Genomic DNA, 13,164 nt, shown 5'->3' on the forward strand with positions numbered 1-13,164 from the left:
GAAGCCCCAAAAAGATACTTGATAATTTAGTTGTCGATTGTTTAATTTTCGCTTTTTGGTAAAGGGCCACCTTGGGTCTTGCCATTTAGCCTTCAACAAGGGGGCTTGCCTTCAAGTCATCTTCAGTACTATGCTTTATTTCGTCCTCAGGAAAGTCTCGGGGAGATAACTCTACCGAAATACTTCATGCACTGATAGCACATGAAACCATTTAAATAAAGTGACTTTCATTTTTGTAGAGGTATGCAGAATACTCATTTAGTCACAGTAAGTTATGTGTTTACAAAAGGACTGTTTTCATGACACAGTAGTCTGTATATCAATTCCCATTTATACGTATATAAACGGTAAAACCGTGTATGAAGTTTGTGCACTAAAAAGTTACTGTTGTTAAAAAGTGATAAATTGTTGAGTATTCCTCAAATTTAGATATTAGTTGTCAGGCCTTAACTAGTTGAATATGTTTGAGTGAATCATCTCAGTACAAGTACGGTGTACAGCGGCTTTTAAAATTTGACCCGCGCGCGATATTACATGAGCAGTGTTAGGTTTTGGGTTGAGAAGGCGTTTGAGCTTTTAATTGTCCATCATTCCAATGGTTTATGTATCCATTTAGCGAATATGAACTAACGAATCATGACTTTTAATTTGCGTTGATTTTCTTTATAATGCAACAATCCCGAAAAGATAAAAACTTTCCCATTTGGTTACCGATTATCCGTGCAAGTGCATTGGGATGGTTACCCCTTTCGAAAAATCCGCTGCCAAGATTTTCATTTGAAGATTCAAACGATCTACTAACATCAACGATATACTGCAACTCAAAGTTGCGTATAAATGTTTCAGGTGTAAAATTTGAAATCCCCCGCTATTTTGTAGACCAGTATCCCAACACTCTTCTGGGTTCTTCAGAACGAGAGTATTTTTTCGATGAAGAAAACGAAGAATACTACTTTGATCGTGACCCTGCAATTTTCCGATACATCGTAGACTTTTATCGACATGGTTTCCTGCACTTTCCCAAGTCCGATTGCTTTCTCGCTTACGAAAACGAGATGGCATTTTTTCGGATATCCACAGAATGCATGGGTGATTGTTGTTACGAACACTTCCAGGACTGTCGTCGGGAGCATTCAGAACGTCTACGGGAGGGGAGGTCTACAGACGACCTGAGGTGTGTTGGCCCAACAACATTTCGACAAAGGTTGTGGACTTCCTTTGAAAACCCAGGCAACTCAACCGCCTCTCTTGTAATATACTACGTAACCGGATTTTTTATTATTGTGTCTGTTCTTGCAAACATAATTGAAACCATCCCATATCCTGAAGTCTCCCCCGATCTTTCCAGAAAATCCATCGGAGATGTCTTTTCTAACGCGTTTTTTTGCCTGGACTCAGCATGTGTCCTCATCTTTACTGTTGAGTACTTGGCTCGGCTGTATTCGGCGCCTAATCGGTGGCTCTTTTTCCGATCAGTAATGAGTCTCATTGACGTGGTTGCAATTCTTCCTTTTTACATCGCTCTTTTGCTTCCAAACAAAAAGGTACGTCCAAGATTAGTTAATTTATTCCCGAACTTTGCTTTATAGAAGTGCTGACATGGTTATAACTACTTCTATTTTTTATCAAATGCCAGTATTACTTGTTATACGTTTTTTTTAAAATTAAGATAACTCTGTTTTTGTTGTTTTATGGATGAACTTCATTTGCAATGTTTGTGTCATCATCGGTACCTTTGCACCTTAATAAATGCTTTTACCGGTTTTTCTTTGTCATGTTAGTGCTATTCGATAATTGGCAAATGTATATTAAAGGTAATCACCATCGCTCTCTTAAACACTTAGGTGGTTTTTAATTTTTCAAATTGGGGCAATTTTTCCGTTATACCATCTAGAATAATTGCATTTCAAATAGATTCGCCGGCTTAACTAACTGTCGTACTTAATTTCTAAGTGCTTAGTGTTCTTAAAGTACACTGACCTTTACTATCATTTAAAGCCCTCATAAGCATATTGAGATGACGAATAAGTTAAAATTATCTAGTTAACAATGTTCAAGAACTGAAGGTCAGCTATTTTTTAAACGAAATTTGTCCAACTGAAATCGGCTACTTGCACCAACTTAAGGAATTTCAAAGATCAAAAATGGTATTACACTTAAAAGTGCTCTTCCAGCTAAGTTCAACTTCACGTAAAAATTGCTGGAGCCACAACCCGATGATAGCGGTATAAAAATAGAACATATGGGAAGTGCGTGCAGATCCATTATTTCACTGAGGCAAAGTAAAGCAGGGAATGGACAATTTCCCTCTCTCATGTGATATTCGGTCTCATGGGAAATTGCGGCTAACATGGTGGTGATGTCGTGAGGTCCCTCTTCTTTTCTTTCATTACCCCGGGGTCACGAGACAGTAGGCATATTTAGGGCTGTCCACCACCCAATATCACATTCACGTGGCACCCTTGCTTTTCCCCAAATCAGACAAAAAGCAGTCTTAAACAATAGAGATCCACAGTTTTTATACTTTTCAGTCAACACATCTTACCCGGGATTCCCATTTTAAACAAAAATACTTTTTATTTTGTTCCTTTAGGAAAGAACATGAAAGAATCAACAATGCTAGAAATAGGTCCTTGCAATTTACTCATGACAAAGTGAATTACTTGCCTGTTCAGTTACTGGAGACTAATTGTAGGGGGCTTTAGTGATTAATTTTGCGATGAAACCTCTCAGAAATAAAATTCACAAATATCTTTCCGTCTCGGTTTCTAACATTTCTGCTACATAACCCGAAAGAGAAGTCACATATTTGAATTGAAGCCAACAGTTGAACGTGCTTGAGCAATAATTTTAAGGAGTGCACTAAAGTGACGGTTTAAATACTCGCAGCTTTTTGGGCAACTACTGCCCACACAGGTTGAACCAACTGTCCGAACACAAAGCCATAATCTCATCTGGTATACCTTGTTGCGACAGCACAGACTTTAAAGTGTTTTTTTTTTGGCTTCAACACCTGTTCTTACCGTTTTGTCCGCTCATTCGTTCAGCAATAACGATCCATAGCTAATGGAGCAGTTGATGGATTTTTGAACACTTCTTGTAGGGCATAATTTCTGCTAAAGACGAATGCATTAGTGTAACAATGCAGACTACTTTAGCGAGGCGTGGGGCATGTAATTAATCGCTGGGCGGAGTTAAAAATATTTGCACTGGTTTTCATTAATAAGTCTCTAAACTTTCCACATCTACAAACTAGCAACATTCTAAAACAGGAGTAATATTGTGTTTAAAATAACGTAGTGTTCGGTGAGAGTTCGCTAACGATGCGATGTATTTTTAATGCCTACTATAAGTTCATTGAGACCCCGTAATTAGGATTCTGAAGTTACCTGTTCATAATAACATCATGACTTTGTGCTGTCATTATTACTGAAGGAAAAAATGTCATGATGAATGAATGAATGAGTTTTGAGGAGGTGTGATTGTCGGTAAAGGGATTTTTCGCCAATTTTATTACACTAATAGTGCTTCGAATGCTGTTGAAATTGTCCAAATTATTTCAAAAGCACTCATCCTTTGCGTTATGGTACATTGGAAGGAGCATTTGTCGCAGTTTTTTAGTACGAAATTGTGCAGATTTGTATGAAAAAAAAGGCACTTGATATTGTTTTGCGAGGTTTGCTCAGATGACAGCTCAAGAAACATTCTCAACCCTTCTCTCTGTCTCTCTTCTGCCAAGAATTGTATCTTGACATTGTCATTTCAACAAACTTGTAGATCTTTGGAAGGAAAGACGCTTTTCTTTCCGCTGATGCTTATACAGACATTTAAAGACGTAGAAGGCTGATTACTTGAAGGAAGAATTACATAAATCTAATTCTTAACCTTAGAAAGGCAAACTGAATGCAGAGTGAACTTCTTCCAGTATACTTGGATTAGGGCAGGTGAAGTATGGGAATGTTTTAGTACGACGACAGCCATACCTCGCATCTACAGCGCAAGGTGGTAAATGGTCTCAGTTAATAAGAGAACTTTCAAGTTACAAGTTTCGTGTCCTTAAGATAGGTTGAACATGGGGATAGAGGCGGGGTGTACGCAAGAGGACATAGTTTTGAGGTCGTTTAAAGCCTAGAGCTACATTCGGAAGACCTTATCTATATCTCCAAACCTCATTCCTGTGGTGCTGTTGCTGCTGGCGGCAGCTGCCTCTCCATACTTTTTCCTTCCCTCAGCACCTGCTTGAATTCATGCCGCAAAAGCTTCAAACTACCCTCAAAAAGATGGCGAATATGTTAAGCAATTTCCCAGGTGATTTCCCGCCCTTTACTGGTGAATTTCTAAAATTAAAGTAGCCACTCTTGCTGACTTATACTGACGTGATTTGATCCAAAAGGAAGCTAATTGTCCCCCTAATATTATACCGCTGGAAATTTTCTTTCTTGCTCCTTACCAAGTAAACCAATATCAAATGGGTTTGTCAAAAAACCACAGGATTAACAAGGCCAATGAAAGAGTCGACTTCGTCTACCACTTTCCAGGTTTGTGTATGTTTAACGTCACTGCACGAGATGTTTCCCTCACGCTTGACCCCTACGCAATCTCAGCTGCCCCGGTGATTGCCAGATCCGTCGGTATACGGAGATGCAAATATGGTACTTGGTCTTATTTTAACTAACGTTAAAGATGTACAATATTCTCCCAAAATGAAGTCAACTTCACCCTTTGCGTGTTTAAAATAATCTCTTTAATTAGTAAGTAAATCAAAGCATAATTAAGTTGATAAGCCTTGATAAATGGTCGTGTTTGCAATTACGGGACGGAAGAGTTTGGTGGTGGGGTTGCACAGATTTTGATTTCACCATGGGGTCACAGTTTAGGTCACAGCCGGTAGGCTAAGCATTTGGACACAGGACCTTGTCTCCGTCCCATCCTCCCATGGAGCGGATTAAATAGGCATACACACAGCGGGATAACCGCCAATTGCCCTACCAATCAAATTTTTCTCCCTCCTCCTGAAATGCGCAAATACGCAATAGGACTACTTTTTGTGGACAATGAAGTCTGCTATTCAACCAACGTAGTTTAGGTGCATGTAGACAGGAGCATTGCTGGGGAACTTCTTCCAAGGTATGTACATGCATAAGGTGTTCATCTCCCTTATGCATGAATAACTCGTCAGCCAGTGCCGTGAGCCAAAACCTTTGAGCTGTTTCACCGCTCATTTGGAACTACAAACGTAATTTCTTTTTGTTGGAAAAATATGAGGTCATCAGTCTTCAATTCCTTGAGCAACTTTCCGGAGAGCCGTGCCTTTTAAAGTGGAAAGAGGTGGAAAAACAACGGCTCTCTTTTGGAGCTAGATTTGTTATTACTTTTCAAAGTGAAAAGTTCAGCCTTTTTTTTTCCTCGGAGACTGTCATGATGACGGAATTCCATTGAATGCATTGAAAATAGGTAGAATACGTTTTACAGAATTCTGGAAGTTCACCAAGACCTTTCCTCATAGCAAAGGTCACTGAAATTTTTATTAAAACGCCTCCAATAAGTTTACTTATGCCCTTCTCTAAACACTTTACCCTTTTTCAAAGTTAATTCCTTTTGAGTTCTTGAAAAAAAAAACAAAATATCACCAACTATAAACCCCAGTGAGATTGTTTTCAAACAGGATTTTGTTGGATTACAAAAGGTAGGCAGAGGCATAAACCTTTTAATTGACCAGTAACTACGGTAATGAAACGTGGTGATCTTAATGAAGGTATGGAGCTTTTAAATAGCCAACACTTTTGCAATAAAACCCAAAATATCACTTATGATTCATCGAATTTGTTTACAAGCCGTCAATTGGTTGAACCTTTTTATCAAAAGGAACCAAGTGGGTGTTTCTGATGATCCAACTAATTACCTTTGAATACCAACGATTTGAACATTAAACAAATGATTGAATGGATAGTCTTTGAGTTACTCATTAATATCAATCAAATAAACTCAGACCTATTAATTAGAATTCAAGAAACGATGAACCTTACGTAAGTTCGTAGTTCTTTTTACTACCCTAGACCCTGTCCGGGCCCTTCACAACATTGCGAGTTTTCCGAGTGTTCCGGGTTTTCAAGTTCTCCCGACATTCTCAAGGTCTCCGTATCCTCGGCTACACGCTCAAATCCTGCGCTTCAGAGCTCGGCTTCCTCCTCTTCTCCCTCACCATGGCGCTAATCATATTCGCGACCGTGATCTACTACGCCGAGAGGGCGGTGCCTAACACCACTTTCATCAGCATTCCTGCTGCCTTTTGGTACACCATTGTGACGATGACCACTCTGGGGTATGTGCTTCTAGTCTTAATCTGCCGCTTTCTCGCATAAACAAGCACATACGATCGGGCTCTACTGTTTAAGGGGGCGAAAAGGATTATCCTCTGTGGGAGAGTTCAACTGGAGTCTTTTTTTGACTGCGAAGAGAGGGTTGAAAAGAGCGAGGAATAAACGGGTAAGGAAGGCGAGGAGAGAACAGGCCCACGGTTGAGCATTTTTCAACTGGGTGACTCATGCCTAATTGGGAATCAGCTGTTTAGATAGCGGGTCGATATTGATTTTCTCTAAGGGAAATTCGAGCTCGCGGGGATTTAGAGGTAGCCAACCTTTAAATTTCACGCGCTATTTTAAAAAGACAGGATTTTTAACACGAAGTTTAAACTTTGTAGTGTAATTTTTAAAGAACCAAGTTCTTTTAGCTTGTTTTTTCCCCATTTTTAATCCATGATTCATGCCAAATTTTCCCTGTTTTTCATCAATTCCATTCACTTAGGGGAATTCGAAGATCTTGTCTGCTTAAACGGTCTCTTGGTTTATGGTGGTGCTGACGTTTGTTTAGCATAAATGATGCTGATTGACTTTGAGGATTGAAAGTAGTGTCCAATGGTGTGAAGTAATTGCGTTTTTAGATTTGAAATTATCAGTTATTCGTCAAATCTGTTGTTCATATAGGTTAAATATTCCCACGTTTGAGTAATTATCTGCCAAATTCCATTGTTCCCTACTATTTTTTGAAGTGGCTGATAAATGCACAAGTAGTTTCCATCAAAACTTGAAAGTCCACTTTAATGGAAGCCATTGATAATAAACTAATTTCTTCCTGAAAATAGACATTTGTAGAGACGTCATATTGATTGGATTTTTGCCGCTACTTTGTGATTTATAATAGTAGCATGTCTTATAACCTGTCAGTTGTGGGTATTGGATGAACTGTATAGTATTTAATTAAGTTGCAAATCACTTAGCTAAAGGACGAAATGCACCGAGAACCTGTTAATTGCGAGGGATGTTAAGTTACCTATGTAAAAGTTGATGTCGCTCCATCCTTCGCTACGCTTTGCCCTCTCCTTCGAAAGCATCATTACATCATTGCCAAATTAGTAAACAAATGATGACTTTGGCAGCACTCTTTGTAGTGTTGACCGTGAACAAAAAGGGCAGTTTATCTTTCAAAGGGATGAACCAATTTACATTCAAACCATGCGAAGAGGTTCGAAGTTGTCTTGCACACTCGTGGAAAAATACTAAGAGTTTTAAACCTCCGGCAATGTTTTAAGTTTTACTTCAACATATTCTTAAGCAGATTTTGAAAATGTAATTGGCTACATTTGGGATGCTAAAATGCTATTGTTTTTACTTTCAATGCTCACAAATCAGAACATATTCATTTCGTTGTAAAAACTCCTCTAGATATCTATCTTGGTAAAATCTTCATTTACAAGGCCGAAATATTACTTCAAGTTAAAGTGTTGGCAAATCGTTAAAAAGATTTCCCATGTTTCCAGTAAAATCGGAAGGAGATTACTTCTGCTTTAGGCCGCATTCGGTCACCTTTCTTGTTGAGTTTTACTACCTATCAATCTTCCCACGAAAGTTTTTTATTTGTTTTAAAATAAGGTTTCCGAAAACGACGGATAATATCCGTTAAAAGTGCATTCTTCTGATGTCAAACGGTGATGGTAGTTCGAATCTGCCAAAAGTTACGGACAGCTGCGGTAACCTCAAATATGTTGGTTCCAAAAGTACGAAAATGTGCTCTTTACTTGACTTCCTGGGTGGATCTTGCTTCAAGTTCGGTATTTTTGTCAAAATACTGTTTAATTAACTACCGAAAGTGAACATGACTGAACATTAAAGCGGCAAAAGGTAAGAATAAAATTTCCACAATTCGAAATCAGTAATACTTTGTCTTCAGAGAACAGACAAACCTCAATTACCTCTTTAATCTGTCAGTATGGTAGCAAACAGGCTACCGGTTGTGATTTCTCCTTTCTAATTTACTTATTGCATATGGAATCATAAAATATTTATTCAAGACATTTTCAGGTAGGTCCTGAGCTGTTTACCCCATTTCCCCTGCCTACGAAATGCGCAAACTCCTATTTAATTTTCTTTTTGTGGACAAGGTCGCCCCTTTGGGTGATTTTATCCTACGTAATGGGGCTCAGAATAGCAGATTTTATCTTCTACTGATAGAGGTGATTTTATATTCAATTTGTGATCTAACAATACCGCGTATGCTTGTTTGGGGTTTTTCGAAACGAAAATTGTCTCAGAAAATTCTGCTTGACTTGCCTTTCTAAATATGCTGAAAATGTTGGAACAATAAAGGAATACCAGATTTGTTTTAAATACAGTTACGAAAACTTTAAAAGCATTCAATTAGCTAACAACACAGACAGTAGGTTCATGCGATAAGTTCTAAATCTATCTCGACAAGTATTTCTTCGCCTTTTTCCTGTGATATTAAGAGGCTTGAGTGTACTTCTGAATAGCTTAAAACGGTGTACTCGGGAATCTCTAACTACCACAAGGTTGTATTCACCAATCTACAGGTTCCACTTCCAGATTTGAAATGCAATTCTGGGAGCACTTTTCATACTGGCAGTAGTTACCTAATGACTCTTGTAAAACGTTAACTCCTGGTTTTACTCAGATCATACTCAAACTCGACCACTGAGTGGGTCATTTTCGTGTTCTGTTAAAAAGTGGAAGTTTTATTTGCGTAATTCCCTTCCAAGTTGATTAACACTAAGCTCCCTAATAGAATAGTGAATAAATATGCTATTCGTCGAAAGCTTTGGTCCTCAAAGGAACTTTAGAATGAGTGGTACTGTTAGCAATCAAATTAACGCAAAAATAGAAAAAAATATTTGACGAGTTATTCGAATGCGTTGTCCAAATTGGCCTAAAAGGCTATGTGGCACAGACAACTGAAAGCAGATTTGTAATAAATGTTGATATGAAATCCCAACCTCGCTAACGTGAATAGAGCCTCACGGCACCAAGGCAGAGGTTTGCTAGCGGCAGTATTTAGACTCGTGTGGTCAACCATCAATGTACCATGTATGCATTAACAACATCCCCAAACACCCAACATTAACAAACATGCGACAATCTAAAAATAACTTCTTAACTCTTATAATTTACAAAATTGAGAAAAACGCACAAAAATGGACATTTTCACCGATCAATTGTAGCTATGGCGACATGGTGCCAAAGACCATCTTGGGTCAACTGATCGGCGGCACGTGCGCGCTTTCCGGTGTACTGGTGATAGCCCTTCCCGTCCCATTCATTGTCTCAAACTTCTCTCGCATCTACCATCAAGGTCAGCGAGCCGACAAACGCAGGGCGCAAATGGTGAGCCCTATTTAAGGGGTCTGTAACCTCTCCTTCCCTTTTCTGGCATCTCTTCATCTCTTGCTCAAATAGCTGGGCATGAAGCGTGGTAAATGAGGTAGCAGCTATCAAACTGAATAATTTATTTTTGTGAGTTTTCAGGTCGTCGACAGAGAAGGAAATTTTATTCATAAATCCTTCACTGATGAATCGGAGACAAATAGCGATCGGGATTGAGCGTCCTAATACCAGCAAAACCACACTTTATGCTACATCCCATTAATCATTGGAGTGTTCAAGTTGTCACTGAAATACTTTTAGGAGATGTGAGCCTACCTTTGGCACTGCTATTAATGTGCAAAAGAGTAGGGAGCCATTAAATCGAGAAAAACCAAAAACCGCGCATTCATGTATAGTTTTTAAAATATCTTTCCGCTACAAAACTATGGAAAGTTGGAAAATGGTAAATGTACTGTGACAGAAACCCAGATGGCATAATTGGTCGTGCGTATGCGATGCAGTAGACTGGACATTCATGAAGTAAGATTAAGTGAGCAAACTACTGAAGGCGACCTCGGAACAGGAGGGGTGGCGATGTGAGGGGCCCACGTCACGCGAAAAAGTACCTAGGTTTCAACCAGGGCTACATCTCAGTGATCATGGTAGGATTTCGCATACCACCGCCTTCGTGATATAGGAAATCCATTAAAAAATTAAACTGAGGTTACTCTACGTTTTCATCCAACAACTTTCTTTACTTCCTTTCCTCACTCTAAGCCGTCTACCTTAAGTTCTTGCATCGAAGAGGTGAATATGGTGTGCTTGCAGCTTTTTCGTAGCAAGTGGGTGCGGCTAATAGAATGGTCCGCAGTTTCCTTAACTCCCCAACCTTCAAGCCGACTCCCTTTTGTGTAACAATTCTTTCAAGTAGTGTAGCATTCACTATCCACGAAATGATAAGCAGTGCACTTTTTCTGGAAAGTGTTCAACCATTCGAAATGCGAGTAACGGTTTCGGCTAAATCCCGTGGCAGTGTAATTTCCAAGTTATCTCTAAATATTTTATAAGACACAGGAAACCATAAATATCTGTACTATGCTAGAACGGAAGGACCAGAAGGCAAATCAGGGTTGCCTTTAAACAACTAACCGCTTAGTGTTACGCTCAGTTGAAACGAATGAAAGGAGACCACAACAGCACTGTCGTTTAAGTTGAGTGAAAAGCAGTAAATTGGGGTCCTCTAAACGTTATAACTAATCCCCATTGGAAGTAGGTGTAATGAATTGAAATAAGTGCATCAAGTCTTGGCGTGATGATTGCCAATCCATTTTAAATCATTGAAATACACCCTGGTTTAGGCATTTCTTCATTTCTTTGAGAAATTTTAGCTCATGCGTTCATCCCTACTACGACTAGAAATTTCAATATGTGCGCGGGTATTTTACGATATTCCAATCTGACCGTAACTTTGTAATGAAGGTAAGGACAGTTCGGTGACCTGCTAGTAGAAATGGCACAAGCGAAACGCCGACACCGAAATGGTGACCGAAAGCCACAGTGACGGAAGTGCTCGCGCCATATTTGATTGTAGCGTAAATTTGTCTAATAAGTAACTTTAAACCTTTTGCCTGAAAATTTTCAACGATAGGTGTGCTCGCGAATCTTGCCTTTTTTTCATGGGATTATAAAGTCCCCTAAAGTGCGTTTTTGGCATTACAGCAGCTATGCGATAACTCTGATAGGCCGTGCAAGTGCGGAGCGTGGCGTAGGGGTGTCAAACGCGATGTGTAAATGTCAAGTCGAGCTGTGTCTACGCCAAAGTGCTACACCAGTTGCGCATTCACGCATCCACGTTAATTTAATGCCGAGTGCAGCGTCCGGGAAGTAAAGTTAATTAGCAATGACAATAAAAGCACTGAGTGCGCTTTTTTGGCTCACAAAATCACGCTGTACTTGGTAACATTGTGTCAATTTACTGCAAGAGCAGGTTCCGTAGAACGGAGCAAATACATTTTCGGTGGATAGGCAAGCAAAGAAGAACTTTACTTATGACCCTGAAATGGTGGTATTTTAGATAACCAACTAAGCACGATAATTGGCAACTGGGCTCCTTTTGATAGTAGCTTATCATAGAATGGGTGATGCATTAAAACCATTAAATGCGAGGAACTACTTTCGAAAGTTTGGTCATTTTTCATACTTATTTGCTACTTTTTCTGTTCTACCTCATAATTGCATAATAGCTGGCTTTTATTTTGTTCCAAAAAGAAGCGAGTCGGAACAATTTTCCATTCACTTTTTGTTACGCTTTTGATCGTCAAAAGTTAGGAAGCAAGATGAAAATAGCCAAATAGAATTGGTCCACAGATGATGTCGCCATTTATCTAGAAGGAAATTTCATTATTTTTTTTACATTTTATAAACTATGAAACATCTTTTGGTCAAAGGGATTAGTGATTTATAAATAATTCACGTGATTTTTAATTAACAGTTGAAAGTTGGATTACTGAACTCAGGCAAAGGTTATCAGGAAGCATCGAATAAACTTTCAAATTTTAAATGCTCATCTGTAAAACCTAATTTGACTTCTACACTTAGTCTTAGTTTATTAACTTAAAACCACTTTACTAAGCAACTTTTCTACACGATGTTTGTTTATGTGCTTTTAAGGAAGCGAAACAACGCAGAAGGTGGGTGTTAGAGCGATCTACTGTAACCGTGCGAATTGCCGCTTTACCTTTTCACGTTAATTTTTCCAAAAGAATATTTTGTCATCTAATTTGAAAGCTCTTTTTGATGCTTCATAAAAATATATTTTAGGTGTTTAAACTATCAATGGCGCATGGAGTCCACCGCACGTCATATGGCATGAAATTGATGGTTGAGATCCCACTTACTTCAACAAGTGTATGAAGAATTAGGTATTCGATTAAGACCGTGCAATTTTTTCCTTCGTTGAGATTATGAAAGCCACTTTCTAGAGTTCCGCCTTTATAAAAATTTCTCAAGAGAATAAGGCGGTCTCCCTCCCTTTCGCCTATTCTAAGTAAAATGAAAATATTCTCCCCACTAAGCTTTGTAATACAGAGTATGATATGAAGTCTTGCGCTGTCTCGAAGTAATATGACTTCCATCCCACTGGCCCACCAGGCGTGAGTATTCTTTAGGAAGAGGTTTCCTTATACACCTTTAAGTTGTGCCTTGTAGATGTACATTAGCGGCAATTGGCGTTTGGTTTTTAACAAGTGAATAATGCCATCCGCAGCACACCACATACACAAAAGCAAGCATTTCACGAATAATAATGAAGTGGTGAGCACTCTAGGACTGTGAGGTGAATATTGGATAGTGGGTGGTTCGGTGATAGCTAATGATATGTTCGTCCGCTTAGTGTATCCGTGAAGGGAGTAATGACCAATTTGAGGATCTTTGAGGCTGATTATCATCTGCAAATGCAAGGCATGTGGGTGAGGTCCACTTGTTTATCTTCTTGTCGCGGTTTTCCTTTCCT

The 13,164-nt window shown here is 39.1% G+C and overlaps 1 protein-coding gene across 1 annotated transcript in view; it reads left to right on the plus strand. All coding sequences in view use genetic code 11, as the record gives it.

Moving 5' to 3' along the window:
- Window positions 1-668: 668 nt before the first annotated feature.
- Window positions 669-13,164, plus strand: part of EGR_03974 (Potassium voltage-gated channel subfamily D member 2) — a gene marked incomplete at both ends in the record, with an annotated part of 17,288 nt that continues 4,792 nt past the window's right edge. Inside the window, 3 exons of the mRNA XM_024493223.1 lie at window positions 669-1,544; window positions 6,057-6,322; window positions 9,512-9,674. Of these exons, the coding sequence (XP_024352322.1) occupies window positions 669-1,544; window positions 6,057-6,322; window positions 9,512-9,674 (1,305 nt within the window). The remainder of the gene's footprint in view (window positions 1,545-6,056; window positions 6,323-9,511; window positions 9,675-13,164) is intronic.

Source organism: Echinococcus granulosus (assembly GCF_000524195.1).
Source record: "Echinococcus granulosus chromosome Unknown EG_S00023, whole genome shotgun sequence".
In the NCBI taxonomy this organism is placed as follows: domain Eukaryota; kingdom Metazoa; phylum Platyhelminthes; class Cestoda; order Cyclophyllidea; family Taeniidae; genus Echinococcus; species Echinococcus granulosus.